This window comes from Tachysurus vachellii, chromosome 18, assembly GCF_030014155.1.
Source record: "Tachysurus vachellii isolate PV-2020 chromosome 18, HZAU_Pvac_v1, whole genome shotgun sequence".
Lineage (NCBI taxonomy): Eukaryota > Metazoa > Chordata > Actinopteri > Siluriformes > Bagridae > Tachysurus > Tachysurus vachellii.
In genome coordinates, this window is record NC_083477.1 from 9,078,647 (window position 1) to 9,102,786 (window position 24,140).

At 36.6% G+C, this 24,140-nt stretch overlaps 4 protein-coding genes across 5 annotated transcripts; 2 read left to right on the top strand and 2 right to left on the bottom strand.

Annotated features, from left to right (window-relative positions):
• Window positions 1-880: 880 nt before the first annotated feature.
• Window positions 881-9,954, bottom strand: LOC132861521 (chymotrypsin-like protease CTRL-1). The gene is made up of 5 exons (XM_060893083.1): window positions 9,945-9,954; window positions 9,679-9,699; window positions 9,363-9,534; window positions 9,061-9,116; window positions 881-1,560 (listed from the first exon to the last, which is right to left on the bottom strand). The coding sequence occupies exons 1-5, from the start codon at window positions 9,952-9,954 to the stop codon at window positions 1,343-1,345; spliced, it is 477 nt and encodes a 158-aa protein (XP_060749066.1). The 3' UTR covers window positions 881-1,342.
• LOC132860580 (uncharacterized) lies at window positions 2,160-6,258 on the top strand. 2 transcript variants are annotated; one of them, XM_060891801.1, is made up of 2 exons: window positions 2,160-2,696; window positions 3,605-6,258. In XM_060891801.1, the coding sequence occupies exons 1-2, from the start codon at window positions 2,553-2,555 to the stop codon at window positions 5,540-5,542; spliced, it is 2,082 nt and encodes a 693-aa protein (XP_060747784.1). In that variant the 5' UTR covers window positions 2,160-2,552; the 3' UTR covers window positions 5,543-6,258. The 2 variants fall into 2 exon arrangements, with proteins under 2 accessions (XP_060747784.1, XP_060747785.1); XM_060891802.1 differs by lacking the exon at window positions 2,160-2,696 and adding an exon at window positions 3,105-3,245.
• On the bottom strand, window positions 6,299-8,974 carry LOC132860582 (uncharacterized). The gene is made up of 2 exons (XM_060891803.1): window positions 8,225-8,974; window positions 6,299-7,499 (listed from the first exon to the last, which is right to left on the bottom strand). Exons 1-2 carry the CDS (start codon window positions 8,840-8,842, stop codon window positions 7,173-7,175), a joined length of 945 nt encoding a protein of 314 aa, XP_060747786.1. The 5' UTR covers window positions 8,843-8,974; the 3' UTR covers window positions 6,299-7,172.
• Window positions 9,955-11,355: 1,401 nt separating the features above from the next.
• On the top strand, window positions 11,356-14,959 carry LOC132860584 (chymotrypsin-like protease CTRL-1). Its single transcript, XM_060891805.1, has 6 exons — window positions 11,356-11,554; window positions 12,493-12,513; window positions 12,622-12,793; window positions 13,036-13,292; window positions 13,710-13,852; window positions 13,929-14,959. The coding sequence occupies exons 1-6, from the start codon at window positions 11,494-11,496 to the stop codon at window positions 14,202-14,204; spliced, it is 930 nt and encodes a 309-aa protein (XP_060747788.1). The 5' UTR covers window positions 11,356-11,493; the 3' UTR covers window positions 14,205-14,959.
• The last annotated feature ends 9,181 nt before the right edge of the window (window positions 14,960-24,140 follow it).

Genomic DNA, 24,140 nt, shown 5'->3' on the forward strand with positions numbered 1-24,140 from the left:
TTGTTGGTTGATCAGATGACATCTGGTTGGAAAAATAGTTACAAGTGTAAAATTTTCACAAATGTAAGCTGATCACAAAAATGGTGATTATTGTAGATTTTTTTATTTATAAGCATTCAAGTCAATTTGGCCTGGAAAAAAACCAGAAAAAAAAGGCTATCATATATACTTCATTTTTTATAAGCAGTCAAAACAGACAAGGTCAACTTGACTCGGCGCTCCTAATTTGCATAGGAATGTAGACGAGGTCTGCAGAAGGGTTATGTAGACTTTAGTTTTCAGACACAAGCTTATAGGTTTTGTTTCTTCATTTCACATGAAAATAACCGTACCTTAAAATGTAGCTTTGTAGAAAATAAAGTTAAAAATTTAAGTAAAGCTTAAAGTCTGTGTTATGTTAGATTACTGTGCTTGGTGCTTGTGTCTTTAATTTGGCTAACATCACTAGTAGGTGAATAAGGAAGGGAGAAGGAAGGGGATGATGGTGAAAGAAAGAAAAAGACAGAAGAGGTTGAGGGAGATGTAACTGCCAAATGAGAATGCAACAAATTCTGGTTGATTGTTGCCTGTGTTGCTATTGATCCAGTCTTCGTACTGAGACACTCTGGTATACCCACTGGGTATAGATGGAACAGCACATCCACGTTGAGTTTTAAAGCTCACAATCCCACCCTGAATCCAGCTTCCATTAAATTTCACCTCCAGTGGACCACCAGAATCTCCCTGCAGGGACAAAACGCTGTTATTTAAATATATGCTCCTTTATCACAATTAATATGACAGGTTTTAGATTTCCTACCTGGCATATGTCATGTCCACCCACAGGAGAGAGAGCACACATCATACCGTCTGTGATCATAATTGGTGTTAATATTTGTGCACAGTCACTGTTATTGATAATCTGCAACTTCACCTCCTGCAGCTTTTGAGCGAGCTGCAAATCTGTGGAGACCCATTATGAATTTTTCCAAACATGTTCATCATAATGAAAGGTGCTGAAAAATCCACACTGATCTGACCAGCTACCAACAATGAAAACACAGGCTAAGCTAATCATACTGTAAGCCATCTTTGCCAGCCAATAGAATATTTTTCAGCTACCTTACTCTTACTCTTTCAGTATATATTTTTCATATTTTAATATTTTCTTTTAATATTGTTATCTATGATGTTACAGTATTTGTTTAGAACATTTGAATCCAACATCACACCAGATGGCAGATTTGGCCTATTGGTTTAATATGTGTGGCTTGTTTTTCAGCAATATCTCAAGGCAAGGAATGATAGACTTTTTACTGATTTACTGCTTATGCTGTTTATTTTTCCAAATAATTGAAATAAATTATTTGAATAACTTACTATTATTACTGATTTTACCCCATCCTGTGGCCCAGACATTTGCACCACTTGGAAAAGAACTGTTGCTTGCAGCAAGACACACCGGACGGAAATAATCATTAAACTGCACTGAAGAGGAGAGCTGGACTAGTGCAATGTCATTGATCAGAGTGTTATCATTATAGCCTTCATGGATGATCAATTTAATAGCATTTATTGTCTCATATTTTTACTAACTACGTTAACTTAAGTTACACCATCAACTGCAGTTGATAGGCTAACTTATGTAACGTTAAGCTAATATTTATCATTAGTCAGCAAAAGGAACCTTAACTTTTAAGGTCGAGGGGATAATAACGTGTTATTTTTAGGAGGAATATAACGTTAACCACCTTTCTTTCAGTTTGTTGGCTAAGATAAGTAAACCACGCTATTTGCTGTAACTTTAGTGCTTAATTTGTAAATCAAGAGGTCCTCGAACACAGCGAGGCTGCTGTCAGGGGGAGTGAAAAAGTCACGTCAGAAATCCACAGTGCATGCTGCATGTTGGACATCGCGACATTATATAACAGTAAACAAACATTCAGAACTTTGCCAGTTTCAAAGCCAGCAGGGATACTATTTCGATTAAGTTTTGCACGGACGTTTAGTATAGTGTTCAGCGTGCTACACCAATAATAATGTTGAATATATTCTGACATTGCTTCGGTTTCTTTAGTTGTGCCCTCTCTTTTGGTTTGTCACTATGCATATGTGTCCTGTAATTGTTTTATTTGTTGATATTTTTCTAAACTGTGTACTTGATGCATTTAATAATTTAGAAACAAAGCTAGCTTTTTGAAGCTTTCCAAAGCAAGTTATATATTTTTCAGAAACTAGATTCCAGTTGTGCAGTGAATCACAGATAAATGAGTACATACTGTATAGCCTGTGTCTATACACTATTGACCTTCTTGAGTCTAGCCATCTCTATGATTTGAGTAATGTTACTGTTAAAGGTGAGCACATTCAAATGCTTAAGACAGTTTGACTTCCAAGTGATAAGAAAGGCCTATAGTTGCCTACCTATACAGTTGATACATGAAACATCCATTTTTAGCAACGTTATCACACTCTTGGCCGAAATACATATTTGAGATATTTAAAGCAATTACACTTTTGAGGGTACAGTCCTAAATCTGTTTATATTTGTGGTGCAACGCATATTTACATAAATGCTGCCTTTTTCCGACATTTGTTCAGGGCCAGCTATGGCTACGTCTTCAAATACCCCCCTCCCACAAGATGATGGACTGTGGATGTTTCTTCAGAGCCGAGGGATTCCTGAGAAAAATATTCAGAAAATGCAGCAAGATCATGTAGGTGACAGCACATTCATTCCTGCAATATATTAATTTTAATTGTTTTACATTTTACTGAATCTCTGCAGATTATACAAGTAATCATAAATTGTAACCCTATCACATTTAGTGCCAGTGCTTCCGATTTCTTTTTTAAGCCAAGCACACCTGTCTCTCCCAACAATGCATTCATGTCTTCCCTATTCTAGCCCTGTAAAATAAGGTTTATAGGTATATTTAGGAGTCAATTCACACTATATTTTGGTCTCTACCCTACATAAACAAGTAACAGTAGTTGTGCAGTAGCATCACCATTATACATTCAGGCAAAGTGCTGACTTATATGTTTGAAATTATAAATAAATACACAAAATAAATATTGTGCCCTTACAATAACTGCTTTCCATTTTGTTGTGATTTGATATTGTTTTAAAAGGATGGAGTAATGTTTAGATGCCAGCACAGGCCTTGGTTGGGAGCTGAAGTATGGAATCAATATGGAATAGCAATATTATGGAGTACATAATAGCAGTAATATAAGGGAGAAGTGCTTTTCTTGTAATTGAGGTAAATAGTTATGTAATTAAAGAGGAATACATGAAAGTAATCAGTCCCCTGACTAACTTTGATGTCAAGGATTTTCACTGTTAATACACTTTATTTTCAGCATCATTATGTCACTCAAACTTCATTGTTATGGTTACAACCATTTTTTAGACAGCAGTTCTTGTGTTAAATTACTTAATATCTTAGCTCCTTTCTATTCCCATGCGAAAAGAGAAACAAGCAAGTGAAGAAAAATAGAAATAAATTGCTGATTTGTAGCTACTGCTAAGAAATTAATTTTCACTCATATGGAAATATAGCCATCTCTTAGATTTAAGATAATCAATATATCTTACTGTATTGTTTTGTTTTTATTACAGATTGACAGCTCGGTAGTTGGAGAAATAGATGATGCCACTATGACTGCTTACATTCCAGCATATGGTGATAGGATTGCTACAAGGCGTTTCTGTATGGAAAAACAGAGAAAAGGTGGTGATGATCTAAAAAGACAGTCCTTATTTGAAAAACTTAGAAGAAAGTTGGGCACATTGACAAGCAATAAAGACACAGATCAAGATTTTGAGGAGGAGCATTCTATGCAGCCAACAAAGATACATCTGAGAAATAACAAAAGGGCCGTGAAGATGACAAGGAAAATAGAACTAGGATGGATACACGACAAGAAACAAGTGAGAAAACGCAATGGTGGAGGAACCAGAGTTCTTGATATTTCCAAAAAAGCCACAAAAACAGAGATTCTATCACAAGCTAAAAAGCTATTTTTCCCCAATGAGAAATCGAGAAAGGGAAAGTGGGAAGAGTTCAGTCACAACATTGTTGACTTTCAGGAAGCATACCTTGATGAGGGTGTTAGTGTGGGAGAGCTCTATGAGACACATAAATTGGGGATTTTAAGATTTTACTTGTTCACAGAGCACCTGACAAATGAAGATGAAGTGTTCACAGAGATGACAGAAGGAACTGATGAACAGACAGATGCAGCGAGGCTAAATGAGCAACAGAAAAACACAACAGAAGATAATGAGCAGCTGACACAAAAAACACATGACAGTGAACAGCAGACACATACTGTAGAAGATGTTGTCTCTACTGCTGTAGAGATTGTTGATCTTACATCTTTGTGTGATACATCGGAGGTCATTTTTGGCCCTTTGCAAGGTGGACCATTTTTAGAAGATCTTGATGACACAATCTTACATGAGCCTATAGAAGAGGCACAGATAAACATCAACGCCTACAGCTCAACTCCTGTCCATTCTGACACAGTGCCTGCTGGCCCATTAAGTCCTACTTATGAACCTTTGCATGTGACAGTGAAACTCCACAGAGTCAATCTCTTGGAGGAACTGATTACCCAATTCAAGGATGAAGTGATTATGTCCTACTCTGTGAAATACAGCTTCATTCATGAAATGGGGGCAGATGCTGATGGCGTGTCCAGGGATGTATATGCTGCCTTCTGGACAGAGTTTTTAGACTGTGCAGCAGAGGGTGCAGATGTGAGAGTGCCATCACTATCCCCAAAATGGCAAGAGGAAGAATGGAAATCCGTTGGTAGGATAATGGTCAAGGGATTAAAGGAACATGGATATTTTCCTTCTCGGCTGGCTCAAGCCTTTACAGCAGCAATCATATTTGGTGAACACACTGTCTCACCTGATTTATTGTTTGACTCACTAATGTTGTATCTTAGTCAGTCTGAGCGTGATCTCTTGTCCACTGCTTTGCAAGACGCCCTTGATGGTGATGATAAAGATGAGCTTCTTGATCTTATGGATCGCATGGGAGTAAGAACAGTACCAACACAAGAGAACTTGAAAGCTGTGCTTCTCCAAGTGGCCCACAAGCAAATAATCCAGCAACCAAAATATGCACTGGATAACATTGCAGCAGTCGCAGGACCAACTCTCAGGGAGTTCTTCCCCAGTGTGCTGGATATGCAGAAGATGTATGAGAATCTTAAACCATCAACCCGGAAGGTTTTAAAGTTGATCACGGCCTCTCCAGCTACTCCAGCAGAGAACCAAAGTTTGCAATTTTTACATCAGTACATCAGGGGATTGGATGAGATAGGCCTCCGGAAGATGTTGAGATTCATGACAGGGTCTGATGTCATCTGCGTTAAAGACATTCAAGTCATATTCACCCCTTTGGAAGGGTTATCTAGGCGGCCTATTGCACATACTTGTGGCCCAACATTAGAGCTGCCATCAACTTACAACAGCTATCCTGACCTCCGAGCTGAAATGGAGGCTATACTGTCCAGCAACTTCTATGCAATGGACATTGCATAGAAGTGTCTCTCTCACTCACATGTACACACTCTTCCCTCTTGCCCAGTTATAGCCTTATCAGTGCCATCTGTTTACAGTACCTTTAGATAGTGTGTGAATGTAAGACAGAGCACATAGGGGAAGTAATTAACTCGGGTGGTGCATAATGAGCGCAGAGTAATTTATTTATTTTGTTTTTCAGTTTAAGTTTTATCCAAAATGTCATTACCAAACTTACTGTGGAAACATGTTTACTGGCTGGTGAGCATTTTGTTGATGGACTCCGAATATATCCAGCCCATAGAAACATTTACACATGATAAGATTCAATAATCAGTTTGATTTATTGATAATGATACTGGACCATTTAAATGCCATTTAGGTTGCCCTGTTTGCAGTGGGCCCAAAGTGTGTCAAATCACATTTGGTCATGCTGAATAGTTCCACCATGAGGACCAATTTTGCCATTTTGACAATGGCAACATGTTTTGCAACGTTTCATATGCAGTTGCTGTTATTACCAGACTTAAACTGTCTGTAGAAACATATTGAGTGGCTGAACATTTTGTTAGTATACTTTAAGGTCCATTTAACCAAAAAACAATTATAAGCCTTTTACACAATGTATGTTATAAATGCATGTGGTTTTCATTTTTAAGTGATTTAGATACATGTACCAGTATTTTTATGTACTTTTATGTAAGCCATCATTTCTGTTAGCAGTTTAGGAGCATACTTTTTGGGACAATTAAAAGAAATGTTCTTGTAAAGTTGCATTTTAACTTGGACCCTGGGGTAATGTCAGCTCATGTTAAATCTAAATTTTGCCAGTGTTTGGAAATCTGTTCTAACATACAGCACTGTACATTAGAAGGTGTTCTGCTTTTTACAAATAAAAAGCACAGGTTTCTCTCGTTTTGTACAGATGTTTTCAAACAAATCGGGTCTTTACTGCAGATAACACACAAATTTTGTCTCACACAATAGAATTACTGAGTTTTGACAACTGCACTGCAGTTCCTGCATTCACCAGTACTCTTTAGACAACATATTTAAACAGTCATCTCTACATTAACAAATAGGTCTATTTCCTACATACACAGTAAATCACACTGGGGAGAAAAAATGTTTTACTGGTTTAGCATGTATTTATATGATGCCAAATAATTGTGTAAAAAAGTGCTTTATGTGCAGCCCAGAGACACATGATAACAAGATACAATAATATGTTTGATTTAAAAGCCATCCAAACATCATGTAGGTTGCCCTGTTTACAATGAGCCCAAAGTGTGTCAGACCACATCTGGTGATGCGAAATAGTTCCACCATAAGGACAAATGTGCCATTTTTGACAATGGCAACATGTGATACCTTTCATTTGCAGGTACAGGATTTTTCCCAGTTCTGTTGATGAGATGTACTTTTTACATAATGATGAATAAAAAGAGATGATATGGAGCTCAGTTGGGAGATGTCCATTATGAAAGAGTTGTCTATTATCGATTGCTTAAACACAGTACTTCTGTCAAACATTTACAGTGAATGTCATGGTATATATCCTTTTCCGTCCAAACGGCAATTCTGTTGTTTTTTTGGCTATGAGTGGGTGCTCACATTCAGTCATTTGATCCAGTAGAACAACTTGTGATTATTAAATTTGGGTACGTATGTAAGCACGTAAGAACATGTAAAGATCAATGGCTTCCTCTGGAGAGGTTGGTGGATGAAGACTGTTTTCTGCCATGGCAAGGCAACAAATGTCAAACACTGTATTATCACAAGGATATGGTCCTCTCTCACGACATTCCTCCCTACAAGCCTGTATCTTCTGTTGGGATGCCTCTTTAAGGTACTCCCTAGCACCAAAAAGTTGGGGTAGGGTGTACATCATCACTGGACGTCCACATGGGGACACAGCATTTCTGGATGGGCGAATTCTGTGTGTGTTCCAGAGGTGAACAACATCCTGCAGCTCTCTCTAAATATAAAGAAAAAGAGTGGGAAAGTAAGAAAGTTAGTCCACACCTTTGCAATAGCACCTGCAGGCAAAATAAATGCTTATGGTCCAGTATGATACAGTAGAGCCGTTCTCTCAAACAGTTTCATGCATGTTAAATTCTATATTTGAAAACAATAAATCTCTGTATGTTAAGATTTGTGTTATATGATCAGGGTCAGATAAGTCATCCCTCTCTCACATACTGTGTCCCACTAATGCAGAGAAACAATTTTCTTTCACCAAAATGTACATAAAAAAACCAGAATAAAATTAATAAAAGTAGGCTACTCATAGTGCGGTAAATTTTCCTTGTCAGTGTTTTATATTATGATGTTTTTGGGTTAATATTAGATAGCAGTTTGTGCAACATACATATAACAGGATTAATATTACAGCTGCATTAATGTTTGTGTTGCATTTTATTGTTGTAGACGTAGGCTGCTGCTAATTCTAACTACTTATACTGAGATCCATCTCTTAAAAAGTCAACTATATGGGAAGAAGGGAAAAATTGTGATCTACAAATTAATTTCATAATCTAATTAAATAACTAATGGTTATTGTCCATTTGCTTCTGTTATGGAACAGTTGTTAGACCTATGAAATGACATAATTATGCTGCATGTCACAACATTTTGGCATATTGACAAAATCTATAGCTGAATAACATATCACAATTTACATGTCTAAAGCACATTTCTTACCTCTATTATTTCAAGACATGTGAACTGTATTAGACTTTTGTCTAGGAAGTCACCGGAGAAATCGTCAGAATCTTTTAGATCTTGAAATAGGTTGATCCAGAACTGTGCATGCTGTTTCCTCAAAAATCCCCACCAATGCTCTATCCGTTGGTTATGATTGCTTGAGCCATACAAATAGCAATTTCTCGAAAAGTCGTCCGTATGATCATGTCTCATGAACATCTGCATCTGTTCCATGTAACAGTTCTCTGTCCCTAAGTCTGAGCGAATTCGGGTGGCTGTCCCATTCCTTGATAACACCGCATCAATAAAGTATCCAGCGATGACCTTGGGATCACTACTTGTAGAGTATGCATGTAGCCATATCAGCATTCGTGAAAACCCGTCGATTGCACCATTGATGCAGATCCCATATGGTTTGAGTTTGTCATATGAATCAACATGCCATAAAAAGTTCGGACCTGGATTATGATACAAACGTCGCCGAAGACGATTCCGGCGCCTCAGTTGCACTCCATGGGGATCCAGTATTTTCAACAATTGCCTGATTGTCTCTTGTGTCACCACATAGCCAGCCTGAATGCATTTTAGATGCATCATCTTATATCCGTGAAGCATACCATATCGGTTCAACTGATCCTGGAGAAACACAGCAACGTCAAGCAGATCAGAATGTTCTTTTCGTCTGAACAGGCGCAAAGTCTTGAGGTGTCTGCGCAAAGTTGATGCACTAATAACAATACCATTTATATTACTTAAAGACAGCAGAATCTCCCAATGTCTCAAACCCTAAGTAAAATAAAACCGGATTAAAGTTGAAAGGCGGGACATGTTTACCATTACAGTCCCATTTTCAAGTCGTCGTGAGACTGTGATTTGAGGTGCAGTAAAACTGAAAATGAAAAAAGTGATATTGAGTAATTTGTCACCATCCATCCTATATTTCCCCTTATATTCTACATATATTTACAAAATATATTTATTTATGTATGTTTATAAAGTTTACATTTATAAGTAGCTATAACTTGTTAACAGTAAACTGTTGGACACTTTATAAGTTGCACAAATTGAACATACAAATAATTATATTATTATTGCATAGATACTTTTTACTTTTTTCTCAAGAAGAATTTCTCACGCTATTCCATTCACTTTCAAACAGTGAGCAGCTGTTAAGACCCAGTTCTGACTGATCAGACTGCCACCACAGAGGAATTTTGCTGACTGAACAATAACCTGCCAAGGCCAGGAACCAAGAGCAGCATCTTGACCACCAACAATCTTGTTGTTCAGTGGAGCCTGACCACAAACTGGGAGAAAAGAAAGAGATCACAGAAACAAACATACACATTCTAACTTTACAAGCAACTATTAACAAAAAAAGACAAAAAATGTGTGTGTGTGTTGGTGTGTGTGTGTGTGTGTGTGTGTGTGTTGTTTGATTAAGAGCTTACCTCTGAGCTGAGACACTGAACCTAAAAAAAGGAGAGAGGGACACAGAACTCTGAGCTCTATTAAACAATAACGAAGCTGTACGATTTTACTTGTAGCTGTTGCAGATTACAATGAGAGAAAAATAATCCTTCAAGACTTTTAATTAGATATGTTTGGGCACTCTTCAGAATCTTCTGTCTTGTGGAACAAGTTTGGGATTCGATAAAGAGCTTATACAGTTGTGTGCTTCTAGGATCGGTGTGATCACATTTAGAGGATCACATACGTATGCCCATATAGTAAACAGAGTGTTTGTGTAAAGAATATGTGCTCAATGTCTATTCTAAATAAAAAATAGCAAATAGTAATTCAATTTCAAAGATATTTTTAGTTAATCATTTGTAACACATCCTAATAAATAAAAAGTCTTTGTCATGGAATAAATTAATGATATTATAGTGAATATGATGAATCACATTTTTCATTCAAATTGCATAGGAAATTAGTTTATATTAAAAACTTACCAATAACAAATATACAGAGCACTTCAGTTGGCCATGAGCAGGGTTAGTAATTATACTTTACACATTCCAACAGCTCCAGGGCAAATATAGAAGAGTAAATAAGTGCTTGCATTTTGGTCTTAGTGTTTAAACAGCACTTTATATCAACCATAAGGTTTTTACTTACAAAATGACGATTATAGTCACATTTTCAATTTTTCAGACAAATTCCATTGCTAACTACTTTATTAAGCAATAAACAATTTAACAGTGTAACATCATTTTTCTCGAGAGTCTCTTCACAGTGAAGTACTGGATTTGTTTAGTTTTATTAAGTATGCAAATGTAAATGCAAATTTAATTAGATGATTCCTCATTATAAATTTTATAAATTGTAATGTGTATACTTTGAAGAAAAAAAAAGACTCATTAATCTGTATTGTCTTGCTTTAAATATAATATGTACTTCCTTTTACACATACGTGTAGCATTAAGGAATAGAGCGCATACAACACACACGACTTTCCACAAAATGATCTTCATGGTGTACTCTTTCCTCTGGCTCCTGTTGTTCTGTGTCTCTAAATGTTTTAGATATGTTTTCTGTTAATCCAGGCATGTATAAAACTATTTTCTTCCTGTTTAACCGGCAATACACCCTCCCACACTGACACTGAGCTTTTCTTTCCTTTACGTTTTAACTCAAAATTCTAAGTGAAAGCAAAACTGACTTGAGATCAGGAGGAAATATACCAAACAAATAAAACAGATATCTTCCTTGGAAAGGAGAGCTTTCTTAGAACTGGATTCACTGATTTATGTTTGTAGTAAAATTTTATCTGATATATATCTCTGAATTTCTAGATGTCACCAATTCAGTTTTGATCCCACAGAACTAAAATGTTTTTCCACGTTTGTCACTTACATATGCCGTTAGTTTTCTCTGAACAATCCACTAATAATAATTGGTTATAGAAAGTTCTAATTACATTTTTCCTGGAACAATTCATTTGAGATTTATTTGAGAATTCTTCGAATTCTTCTATTTAGGAAATTCATTGACTAGAGTGATGGCAATAAAAAGAATATAGAATCCTAGAATATAATGAATTTCCTAAATTTGAAGAATTCTCAAATAAATCTCAAGTCAGTTTTGCTTTCACTTAGAATTTTGAGTTAAAACGTAAAGGAAAGAAAAGTTCAGTGTCAGTGTGGGAGGGTGTATTGCCGGTTAAACAGGAAGAAAATAGTTTTATACATGCCTGGATTAACAGAAAATATCTAAAACATTTAGAGACACAGGACAACAGGAGCCAGAGGAAAGAGTACACCATGAAGATCATTTTGTGGAAAGTCGTGTGTGTTGTATGCACTCTATTCCTTAATGCTACAGGTATGTGTAAAAGGAAGTACATATTATATTTAAAGCAAGACAATACAGATTAATAAGTCTTTTTTTTTTCAAAAGTATATACATTACAATTTATAATGAGGAATCATCTAATTAAATTTGCATTTACATTTGCATACTTAATAAAACTAAACAAATCCAGTACTTCACTGTGAAGAGACTCTCGAGAAAAATTATGTTACACTGTTAAATTGTTTATTGCTTAATAAAATAGCAATGGAATTTGTCTAAAAAATTGAAAATGTGACTATAATCGTCATTTTGTAAGTAAAAACCTTATGGTTGATATAAAGTGCTGTTTAAACACTAAGACCAAAATGCAAGCACTTATTTACTCTTCTATCTTTGCCCTGGAGCTGTTGGAATGTGTAAAGTATAATTACTAACCCTGCTCATGGCCAACTGAAGTGTTTTGCTCTGTATATTTGTTATTGGTAAATTTTTAATATAAACTAATTTCCTATGCAATTTGACTGAAAAATGTGATTCATCATTTTCACTATAATAATATCATTAATTTATTCCATGACAAAGACTTTTTATTTATTAGGATGTGTTACAAATGATTAATTAAAAAATATCTTTGAAATTGAATTGCTATTTGCTATTTTTTATTTAGCACAGACATTGAGCACATATTCTTTACACAAACACTCTGTTCACTATATGGGCATACGTATGTGATCCTCTAAATGTGATCACACCCATCCTAGAAGCACACAACTGTATAAGCTCTTTATCGAAACCCAAACTTGTTCCACAAGACAGAAGATTCTTAAGAGTGCCCAAACATATCTAATTAAAAGTCTTGAAGGATTTTTTTCTCTCATTGTAATCTGCAACAGCTACAAGTAAAATCGCACAGCTTCATTATTGTTTAATAGAGCTCAGAGTTCTGTGTCCCTCTCTCCTTTTTTTAGGTTCAGTGTCTCAGCTCAGAGGTAAGCTCTTAAACATACACACACACCTTTTTTGTCTTTTTTGTTAATAGTTGCTCGTAAAGTTAGAATGTGTACGTTTGTTTCTGTGATCTCTTCCTTTTCTCCCAGTTTGTGGTCAGGCTCCACTGAACAACAAGATTGTTGGTGGTCAAGATGCTGCTCTTGGTTCCTGGCCTTGGCAGGTTATTGTTCAGTCAGCAAACCACCTCTGTGGTGGCAGTCTGATCAGTCAGAACTGGGTCTTAACAGCTGCTCACTGTTTGGAAATGAACGGAATACCGTGAGAAATTTTTCTTGAGAAAAATGTCAAAAGTATCTATGCAATAATAATATAATTATTTGTATGTTCAATTTGTGCAACTTATAAAGTGTCCAACAGTTTACTGTAAACAGGTTAAAGCTACTTATAAATGTAAACTTTATAAACATACATAAATATATTTTGTAAATATATGTAGAATATAAGGGGAAATATAGGATGAATGGTGACAAATTACTCAATATCACTTTTTTCATTTTCAGTTTTACTGCACCTCAAATCTCAGTCTCACGACGACTTGAAAATGGGACTGTAATGGAGACAATAAATGCTATTAAACTGATCATCCACGAAGGCTATAATGATAACACTCTGGTCAATGACATTGCACTAGTCCAGCTCTCCTCTTCAGTGCAGTTTAATGATTATTTCCGTCCGGTGTGTCTTGCTGCAAGCACCAGTTCTTTTCCAAGTGGTACCAATGTCTGGGCCACAGGATGGGGTAAAATCAGTAATATTAGTAAGTTCTTCACATAATTTATTTCAATTATTTGGAAAAATAAACAGTATAAGCAGTAAAACAGTAAGAAGTCTATTATTCTTTGCCTTGAGATATTACTGAAAAACAAACCACACTTATTAAGCCAATAGGCCAAATCTGCCATCTGGTGTGATGTTGGATTCAAATGTTCTAAACAAATACTAGTAATGTAACATCATAGATTAGATAATATTAAAAGAAAATATTAAAAATATACACTGAAAGAGTGAGAGTAAAGTGGCTGAAAAATATTCTATTGGCTGGCAAAGATGGCTTACAGTATGATTAGCTTAGCCTGTGTTTTCATTGATGGTAGCTGGTCAGATCAGTGTGGATTTTTCAGCACCTTTCATTATGATGAACATGTTGGTAAAAATTCATAATGGGTCTCCACAGATTTGCAGCTCGCTCAAAAGCTGCAGGAGGTGAAGTTGCAGATTATCGATAACAGTGACTGTGCACAAATATTAACACCAATTATGATCACAGACGGTATGATGTGTGCTCTCTCTCCTGTGGGTGGACATGACATATGCCAGGTAGGAAATCTAAAACCTGTCATATTAATTGTGATAAAGGAGCATATATTTAAATAACAGCGTTTTGTCCCTGCAGGGAGATTCTGGTGGTCCACTGGAGGTGAAATTTAATGGAAGCTGGATTCAGGGTGGGATTGTGAGCTTTAACACTCAACGTGGATGTGCTGTTCCATCTATACCCAGTGGGTATACCAGAGTGTCTCAGTACGAAGACTGGATCAATAGCAACACAGGCAACAATCAACCAGAATTTGTTGCATTCTCATTTGGCAGTTACATCTCCCCCAACCTCTTCTGCCTTTTTTCTTTCACCATCATCCCCTTCCTTCTCCCGTCCTTATTCACCTACTAGCGATGTTAGCCAAATTAGAGACACAAGCACCAAGCACAGAAAGTAATCTAACAGTCTTTACTTAAATTTTGAACTTAATTTTCTACAAAGCTTGTTATTTTCATGTGAAACGAAGAGACAAAACCTATAAGCTTGTGTCTGAAAACTAAAGTCTGCATAAATATTCAAAAGCAAATTTAGGCATATTTGTTACAAAGAACGTTTTAATCATGAGAATTTCTAGTTTCAAATTAATTTCTGATGAATTCATGTTTAATAAACAGTCATGGGGAAAAAAGTACACCCTCCATCATTCAGTGTTTTATCAGTTTTCCAACATTTAATCGCAACCCCTTAAGTGTGAAATTGAGTTTCAGAATTTGCTCCTCTTTCATTACCAGCTGGCATCATTACCATTTTTGATGCTTTAAATAATTGAGTGAATTTGTTTATGGCTTTATTCTGCCTGATACAGTATATAACAGTGACAGCAGCATGTATCTTCAAACTCTTTTCAACTGGCATCATCTGCTGGAAGGCTGTGTGACTTTGTGGGTAAAGCAATTTCTGAAAGATGCCCTTTTTTTTTTCCATATGACCTAGAATAAAATAGACTCCATTCGGAGTATTTTATCTCTATCTTTCTTCAACATAAATACCATTCACTTCTGACTTGCTTCTTATGGATGTAAATGTACATTAAATAACTGTAAACCTGCTTTGTGACAATGCCCATTGTTGAAATAGATGAATAAACACAATGTGATTTAATTTTATTGAGATTCTTCATTATATACAAGAAGTCTTTACATGCATGAAACATGTTACTGAGGTATTTAATGTCATTAACAATAAAGTAAAGTATGATGTGACTAATGGGCACTCACATGCTATCTGTATTGATGCAGGACAAAGGCGAGTGAGGATCCAAATGCAGATTTAGAGTTTTAATAATCCAAAACACAAAAAAACGGCTGAACGGACAGGCAGACAGAACAAGACAGCAAACCGAGCTAACAGGAAACGGGAACAGGCAGGCAGGCAGGCAGGCAGACAGACAGACAGAACAAGGCAGAGCACAGAGCTAGCAACGGAACAGGCACACCAACATCCAACATGCAAAAACGACCAACACCAGGGAAGTGAACATACAGAGTATAAATAACAGACAGGAACCAATTACAGCGCAGAAACAATCAGAGACAAAGACAACACACCTGAAGGAGAGATGGAGTTCAATTAATGTCCATGGTAACCAATGAGTGGGCGGAGCAAACAATTAACAACAGGGAAAGACAGCAGACAGAAACAGGGTAAAACACAGACAGACTCATTACACTATCAGAATAATCATAAATATACGTTTCCCAATAGTGGAATATGAATGACCCCCAAGTCGTAATTATGACTAGGAATCTCAGACATTATTTTGTTAAGTTTAGTTTCTGAGATGAAAGGAGTACTCAAGTTTCCACATTGTGGAGGAGAGTACAGTTTCAGTCATCATCTTCTGTCATCATTTATATTCATTCATGTACATCAGCAACCTTTCTCTGAATTCTGTACATTTTTACACATTTAAAACAGCGTTTTTATCCAAAATCACATAGGTGTCTTGTAGTTTGTGTTATAGTTTAAAATAATAGTACAAGAAAAAACAAATGTTTCATGTTTTGTTTTCCAACAACTACAACATAGATAGATAGATAGATAGATAGATAGATAGATAGATAGATAGATAGATAGATAGATAGATCTTTATTGTCATTGCATAGTAAAGGTACACAGCAATGAAATGCAGTTTTGCATCTACCATGAAGTGCAAAGAGTAGCAATTGTGCCAATAGACAAGTGCAGAATATGTAGCATATGTAGCATAAATATGTAGCATAGATATGTAGCATATGTACAGCATGTAATATATAGATATATGTACACATATGTACAGTGAATAAATAATCAATTGTCAGTAACAGTGTCTGTGCAACAGCATATGGATCTGGTTCTGTCACAGACAATATGCTGTGTGCTGGCTTAGCTCAGGTAGGAAAAGACTCATGCTAGGTAGGAAACTCACCATGTGACATAAAATAATGTTGTTTTGGTGGATGGTAGCTCACCATGTTGTTTTGGTGGATGGTAGCTAATCAGACCAAATTAGATTTTTCAGCAAAGTTTATATAAATTTATATAAAAAAGATAAAATCTTGAATAATCTAAAATATCTTGGATATTCACAGTGAGTCTGCCGTCCCCTCAAACCCTGCAGGAGGTGCAGATGCCAATTGTCAGTAACAGTGACTGTGCAACAGCATATAGTCCTATAACAGACAATATGCTGTGTGCTGGTTTAGCTCAGGTAGGAAAAGACTCATGCCAGGTAGGAAACTCACCGTGTCATAATATTTCTGCTCACAGTTCGGTGTTATAGAAAATAGAACAAACAGATATGTAGCTACCAGTTTGTTGTCCATGCAGGGTGATTCTGGAGGCCCACTAGTGGTCCAGGAGAATGGAGTCTGGGTTCAGGGATTGTGAGCTTTGGCAATGGCTGTGCTTTACCCAATTTTCCCGGTGTGTACACCAGAGTGTCTCAGTACCAAGACTGGATTAAGAGCAACATCGGCAGCAACAATATTGGATTTGTTACATCAAATAGCAGTTGTGGCTCCTCCAACCTCTTCTGTCTGATCCTTTTTTCTCCTTCATCTCCCTCCTCTGCAACCGCTACTGATGTCAGTCAAATTAAACATATATGCACATATGACAGGAGTTAATGTATATTACTGCAGGGCTCTCAAGTATCACGCATTGAGCATGACAGTCACTTATTTCGGTCTTTTGTCACGTTCTCCCGCCACACATTGTATTTGTCACGCAGAAAAACTTACTATTTATCATATATTTAATATGCCACAGCACCCAAAATGTATCAGCCCGCACCGCCGTCTCTATGGAGCCCGGCAGGAATCAAGTGCGTCTGCTCTGGAGTTCTTAGTCGAGCCTGACACTTATCAGCCAATCAAAAAAAGAGGCTACAGAATAGCCAATCAGAAAATAGCACTATCGTATCTGGGTAGGATTTAACGCAACAACCAATGAAAAAAAGCATATCCTGGAACAGAGAAAACCACTGGAGCTGCGAGCATCACTTTGAGCACAGAGTAAATCATGATCTCCTGTTGTAATGTTACAACAAATCCACAACTTGTTTGACACAAACAATGACATTTTGACTGCTGTTAGAGATGTTTCCCAGATAATCAGCATGAGTTTTTCATGAGTGTCTTTATCTTAGCCAACAGTTTTACAGCCTGTTCACTGACAAAACCTGCTCAGAACAAGTAGTCTAGGCCAGTGGTTCTCAAACTGGGGGCCCTGAGATGGTGCCAGGGGGCCCGGTTTTATGACATTTTATAAAATAATGAATTTATCATGAATTACATCTCAGAAAAATAAGGCTACTAACCACCAGAACTACATTGTATAATTTATTATGTTTTGTTTAACTAAAATATTATGTTTTGGACTGTTTTATGTCATAAATGTTCTTGGGGGGCTAGACATATTTAAAATATGTCACTCTTGCCTGTCTTCAAAACTTGAGAGCCCTGTTACTGTATTTCATCAGTGTCTTACAGAAGAGCTATATGATTTTATCTATAACTTTTACTACTGAACCTGAATTTTCTACAAAACCTGAAAAGGAATCTACAAATCTACATTTTATAGATTGCATCTGTACTACATGTTTAATAATGACAAAGAACAATCTGTCTATAGTCTAGTGAAAAATCCACTCAGCTCATCTTTATCCTTGCTGAGGATCCCCTGTCTCTTTCTCTATTCTTCCGCTCTAAAATAAAAATGTATTTATTTAAAAAAAACTTGTAGAATGTAATTAAATTTTGTACATATATAGTGAGGTGTTCAATTCTATGTGAATTCAATAAAATATTAAATATACATTATAAACAATTAAAATGTAAAAAACAATAAAATGATTGGATAAATTATCATTAGCAGATTTCTTATTAAATCAATTAATAACTTGTGTTTCAATTAAAAGATATATGTATACAATGAATGGCCAAATTTTGTGGATATCTGACCATGACTCTGAGATGTGTTTTGAACATCCCACTCCAGATTTAGTTACTCTTTGCACAAGAACTTTGGAACTGTTGGGATTTGCTCATACAGCAGCAATAGCAAAGAGGTCTGGGGTGCAGTCATTTTTCCAGTTTATCCCAAAAGTGTTCAGTAGGCTTTGCAGTCAAGGCTCTGCGTAGACTATTCTAATCCTACCAATCTGACCGTGGCAAACGGTCTTAATAGACATTGCTGTTTGTGCATTTTCCATACTGGAACATGTTTGGGCACTTTAATTCCAGAGAAGTGAAGTTATACTGCTACACTATACAAAGACATTGCACACAATTTTGTGCTTCCAATTTTGTGTCAACAATTTGGCACACATATGGGTATGATGGTGAAGACGACACATATATGGGTATGATGGTGAAGACACACATATGGGTATTATGGTGCACAGAAACCTTTAGTCATAGAGCGTACATGCACGGTGGCTTAGTGGTTAGCACGTTCGCCTCACACCTCCAGGGTTGGGGTTCGATTCCCGCCTCCACCTTGTGTGTGTGGAGTTTGCATGTTCTCCCCGTGTCTCGGGGGTTTCCTCTGGGTACTCCGGTTTTCTCCCCCGGTCCAAAGACATGCATGGTAAGTTGATTGGCATCTCTGGAAAATTGTCCCTAGTGTGTGATTGCGTGAGTGAATGAGAGTGTGTGTGTGCCCTCACTGTAAAAAATAAAAAGTTGAGTTAACTTAAAAAATTTAGTAAATTTGCTGCAAAGCAATTTTGAGTTTACTCAACTTCCGTGGTTAAAGTTATGCCAAATCGTTGTAGAAAGTGGATTGAAACTGCTAGTTTAAGTTCAGCTAACCTTCCTCAGTAAGTTCATCTAACCTTCATCAGTAGGTAGATCCAACCTTCCTCAGTAAGTACATCTAACTATTCATCATGAGTTCGTTTAAAGTTAAAAAGCGGGTTGAGTGAACTTTAAGAAACAAGTAAGAAGAACTACAGCCCTGAAGTTCGGTAAACTCAAAAAAGCTTTGCAGCAAATTACCTCAATTTTTAAGTTGGTTCAACTTAATTTTCTTCTTTTAATGTACAGCTTTAAATCTTCCATTCAAACTTCGTCCACAAATTCCTGTATGGCATTCACATTAAAAATCAAACACAGAGATTGCAACCATACTGTAAACACAATAAAAAAAAGACTCGGTTTTACAGAAAAATATTTATTTTACAAATCTGCCAAGCGACACATTTTCTGTCAACATTAACTGCAAAAATTGGACTCAGATATAGTTCCACTCCAGTCATCAAAATAAAATAAATAATTAAAAATAAAAAATATACATAAAATTGTTATAAAATAAAAGGCAAAAAAGGCAAACTTGTAATGTCTTTAAAATGCTGGAGTAAACCAGCACAAATGCTTTTAAACTGTTGAAGAAAATACAAAAAAAGCTTTTAAAGTGCTGGAGTAAAAAAAAATTGTTCTCAAAGTGCCAGAATAACAAACTTAAAATGCTGCAGCAATAAACAAGCAGTGTTTCAACACATGTGCTAGAGCAATCAAGCATTACAACTGTTGTAACATGAAAGTCATAAAACCTTACAATAAAACTCAAAACTGACTTTGGCATATGTTGTTACAAAACAAACAAAAACAAAATCAGAACTTGCACTTTTGATTAGCCATATGAACTGCAGCTACTTCAACTTTAACAATTTGGTTTTGAAGGACTGGACTCTTGCAGAGCACTGGGGGTCAAGGCCAATAAACACTTTCTGAATAGTTTCAAAAGTGTATTTTAGTTCTTTAGGATAGCTAATGTTGATGGCATAAATCAAGCCAAATAGGAGAGCAACAGCTGTAGGGAAGTCTTGCACATTATCCAGCACAACTTGCTCCTCTACAACTACCTTACATTTGGGATTGAATGGATGGTGGCAACATCATCTTCAATGATAGTTAAGACCCCCATCTTCATTCCTTTTGTACGAGTGTCTTCTGGGTCTGTGTCCTGCAGTAAAAAGCAGCATAAAGACAGAATTATAACCCATAATTTATTTAATACTGCTTTACCACAAAAAGATTTTTATATTGTTTGAGATAGGTCACCCAGAAATCACACATGCCGCAATTTTCCATTGTTTGCTTGCATATACACCCTGTTGGCAAAAGTATTGGGACACCCCCCTTCTAGTGAACAGGTTTGACTACTTTAGTCATTTCCATGAGTACAAATCTTAATGTTTAAGCATATAATAATATTCTATAGAATTGTGTGCTTCTAATCATTTTAACAGGACTCTTTTCTATTCAAAAATAGCAATGCCGCTGTGCATAAGGAAAGATTCCCAAAGAAATGACTGTCAGTATGGAAGAACTTGACTGCAGAAGGCAAAGGCTTAATCCCAGCTGAATACCTCTGGTGGGAATATAAATGCAGACCCTGAGCCAAAAACATCACCAAACACCAATGTCTTGTACTTAAAGTAAACACTTAAACACTCAAAGGTGTTCAGCTTTTATTAGGACTTGGCTTTATGCAGACCAGTCAAGTTCTTCCACACTGGCTGAATCAATCAATTCTTTTTTAACCTTGCCTTATACACGGAGGCATTTTCATGTTAGAAGAGAAAAGGGGCCCGTAAAAACGGTTAAACATTAGAAGCACACAATTCCTTAGAATATCATTATATGCCTATACATTAAGATTTGTACTCATGGAAATTACTAAAGTAGTCAAACCTGTTCTTAAAGGGGAGTGTCCCAATACTTTCGGCAATATAGTGTAACACTTTTTAAAATTTGTGCTGTCAGACTCATTTCTGATAAGTATTCAACCAGGATTATTCAATAAATACATTTTTGGCAACACTTTGCCTCCTCCATTCTACTCTTTCCCCTGCTGTTTAGCTTATAGAACAGTTAGCTGATTAGTTTCGGACACCAGACAAAACTGTTTTCTCTTTACATGATCTGTACCTCAGGTATGAGAGTATATGCTGATAACAGACTGATAAATCACTTACCAGGCAAGTCTTCAGGAAGTTTCCAGACTTTTCCCTCATAAACAAAGGTAGACCTTTGAGAGCTGTAGCTTTTCTTTGAGCAAGCACATCAGAAGCCTGAAAAACACAGAAAGGGTTTTATGCATGTTATATTCAACCAAAAGATTAGGGCTTACACCTTTTAAGGGCCAGTATTATGCTCATTCACAGGGTACAAATTTTACAATATGTTTACATGATTTGACACTAAATAATTACTTGATCAAGTTGGTCTAGGAGGGTCTTCATTTCATCTCCATAGGCTCCACCACGTGATCGGTACAACATGATCATCTTTGGTGCATATTCATTCAAAGAAGACAAAAAGGTACTCTTCAGGTTGGTTTGTGTAATTCTGTAAAACTCGGCACAGACCTTAAAACACGCACACAGTGAACAGTAAAAATTAAGACTACACAAGTTAATTAATCTTTACATAAATAAATAAATAATCTCAAATACATAAACTCACTTGATCTTCCAAAAACAATGCTGGCCATTGTTTTAGGACATCAGCCACAAGAGGTTCTTCACTAACTATCTCCTTCCTTCTCAGAGAGAATGTCAGTTCCATTTTGGAGTCAACAATTGCCATGCTGAAATGTTTCTTCTTCATTTCCTCTTGTAGTGCATATTTTTCCTTCTGTAAGGAACAATCTGTCTGCCCTACTGGGTTGTCTGGGAGGAAGTTTACCTCACATCTCTTTGCTTTCTTTAAACATCTAGAGTCATTGTTCACTTTTTTTGGTTCACAGTAACTTCAGAGCAACCTGCCGTTCGTATTTTCTGGCGGTAGTTCCCAACCTTATATTTGATGCTCATAGTCCAGCTGTGATAACCTGTTCCTGAGCCTGGGTCCTTCAGACATGGATACTTTTCAATCAGAGCAGCAGACACAGACTCCAACTCTTGATTGTTTGGGTAAGCTTTGAATGAAAAAATTGCCTGAGCTATGCTATCCAGGATGTCCATTTTCATTTCTCTTGGTACTGTGAGCAGTATTCCATCTTCTTTAAAATTATCATTCCCTTTCTCAAGCCGCAACTCAACATCATAAGAGAACTTGGGAATCGGAAAAGGAAATGGCCACCAAGACATTTCACGCTGTCTCACAGACACAAAGGGGAAACTCTGGTTTGAGCTATCAGATGGGGAGGACATACTGGCAGTGTCTAAAGAGGAAATCGAGGTCTCTAGTTCTGAATCTTCAGGTACTTTCTGGATGATCTTCAGCACTGCTCTTTCTGGTGGAAGCTCTGTTATATTGGTCAAGTTACAGAGTTCATTTCCGAACTCGGGATCCTCAAACTGAATCAGAAAATCATCCTTGATTTCAAGCCTTTCTTGAATAATTGTTTTCAAATGTTCAACCGAAGTGAGATTTTGCAAAATATCCAGCCTCCTAATATTATCAGGGGCCAACACAACACGGAGCCGCATATTCTGTAAAACAAAATTCTGATTAAAAGTACATTAAGTATATAGCAAAGCTTTATATGTGGTAACATGTTAAATGACTTAAAGGGGGTAGTTCAAAAATTTAAACTTTCAAAATTACATAATTTGCTGCAAGAATATTTTGTGTGTGAAAAATACCTTTATTCAACAATTCTTCTCCTCCACATCACCCTAGTGTCATTTTGGAGAGTACCAAAAAAAGTATTCTCATGGCTTCATAAAATCACAGTTGAACCCCTGATGTCACATGGAAACCCACTGCCTCACCTGAGCTATTTATTTGGGGCCTAGTGCTTTTATAAAGAAGACCGACTCAAGTGCATGAATGTTGAAGACCCTTGCTGTCTAAGGAAGGTCAGAGAGCACTCGGATTTAATTAAAAATATCTTAATTGGTGTTCCAAAGACCAACAAAGATCTTACAGTTTTGGAATTACTGGATTTTTTGGGTGAACTATCACTTTAAAACACCCGCTTTTGTCTTCTGCATTAGGAAGTCATACAGGTTTAAAATGTAATTTACATTTCGGAGAACAGTTCCTTCAACCTGTGACATACTTTGTTACGTTAAAGTTCAAATCAGGAAATCATTGTGTGGCTATGTGAAAAACAATTAATGGAGAAGGAATCTCTTTAGTGCAATCATGTTCCTTCCCTTATATGATGTGAGAGGATGAGGATCATTTAGATCCTCTGGCTCAAGTATTTCAATTGCACTTGTTTCAGAAAACTCGTAACACCTGTAGTGCTCAATGTACCATGACGAAAGCCTTTTGCAAAGGAAGGCTACCTTGTTAGCATTGACAAGTACACAGAGTATTCTGAAAAAATCAGGCAAGCCACTGCATTGACCTGAGGACAAAATCATGCCTTCACTGAAGTGAATTCCATGCAAATGCACATCAGACGCAAGTGACAAAACTTCTTTGTGCGGGTATTTTTTACGAACTGCAGTCTTCTGCAGTTCTTCCAATGTACAAGTTCTTACAGTTTTTACCTTCTGCACAGACAAAGGTGATGAAAAGAGACTTGGACCATTGAGATAATGGGCCATCATAAGCTGATGCTTAGTTGCCAAGGTGAGTGGAATGTTTTTGAAATTGTGGACATCACGCACAACACCTTTGAAATAGCTGTGCTTTGCCTCGAATCTGAACGTCCAAAGCTCAACTAATGGTCCAAAACAGCGAATCAGGTGTGGATAATGCTCCACATAGTGGTGTTTTGGGCGCAATTTCAAGTTTTGTCTTTGAGCAGTTGTCGGTGTTCTACAATTTTTCGTTCTAAAAAGCATAGCATTTCTTCTGAAAACTTTGCAGACATGACCAACTCCACTATCTCTCTCAAGTC

Coding starts and splice junctions, on each gene's coding strand:
- LOC132860580 (XM_060891801.1), top strand. CDS start 2,553: ATGCTGCCTTTTTCCGACATTTGTTCAGGGCCAGCTATGGCTACGTCT. Junction 2,697..3,604: donor AGAAAATGCAGCAAGATCAT/GTAGGTGACAGC, acceptor TTTTTATTACAG/ATTGACAGCTCGGTAGTTGG.
- LOC132860582 (XM_060891803.1), bottom strand. CDS start 8,842: ATGCTTCACGGATATAAGATGATGCATCTAAAATGCATTCAGGCTGGC. Junction 7,500..8,224: donor CATGTCTTGAAATAATAGAG/GTAAGAAATGTG, acceptor CTTTATATTTAG/AGAGAGCTGCAGGATGTTGT.
- LOC132861521 (XM_060893083.1), bottom strand. Junction 9,535..9,678: donor TTCAGTGTCTCAGCTCAGAG/GTAAGCTCTTAA, acceptor CTTTTCTCCCAG/TTTGTGGTCAGGCTCCACTG. Junction 9,117..9,362: donor TTGAAAGTGAATGGAATAGC/GTGAGAAATTCT, acceptor TTTCATTTTCAG/TTTTACTGCACCTCAAATCA.
- LOC132860584 (XM_060891805.1), top strand. CDS start 11,494: ATGAAGATCATTTTGTGGAAAGTCGTGTGTGTTGTATGCACTCTATTC. Junction 11,555..12,492: donor TCTATTCCTTAATGCTACAG/GTATGTGTAAAA, acceptor TCCTTTTTTTAG/GTTCAGTGTCTCAGCTCAGA. Junction 13,293..13,709: donor GGGTAAAATCAGTAATATTA/GTAAGTTCTTCA, acceptor GGGTCTCCACAG/ATTTGCAGCTCGCTCAAAAG.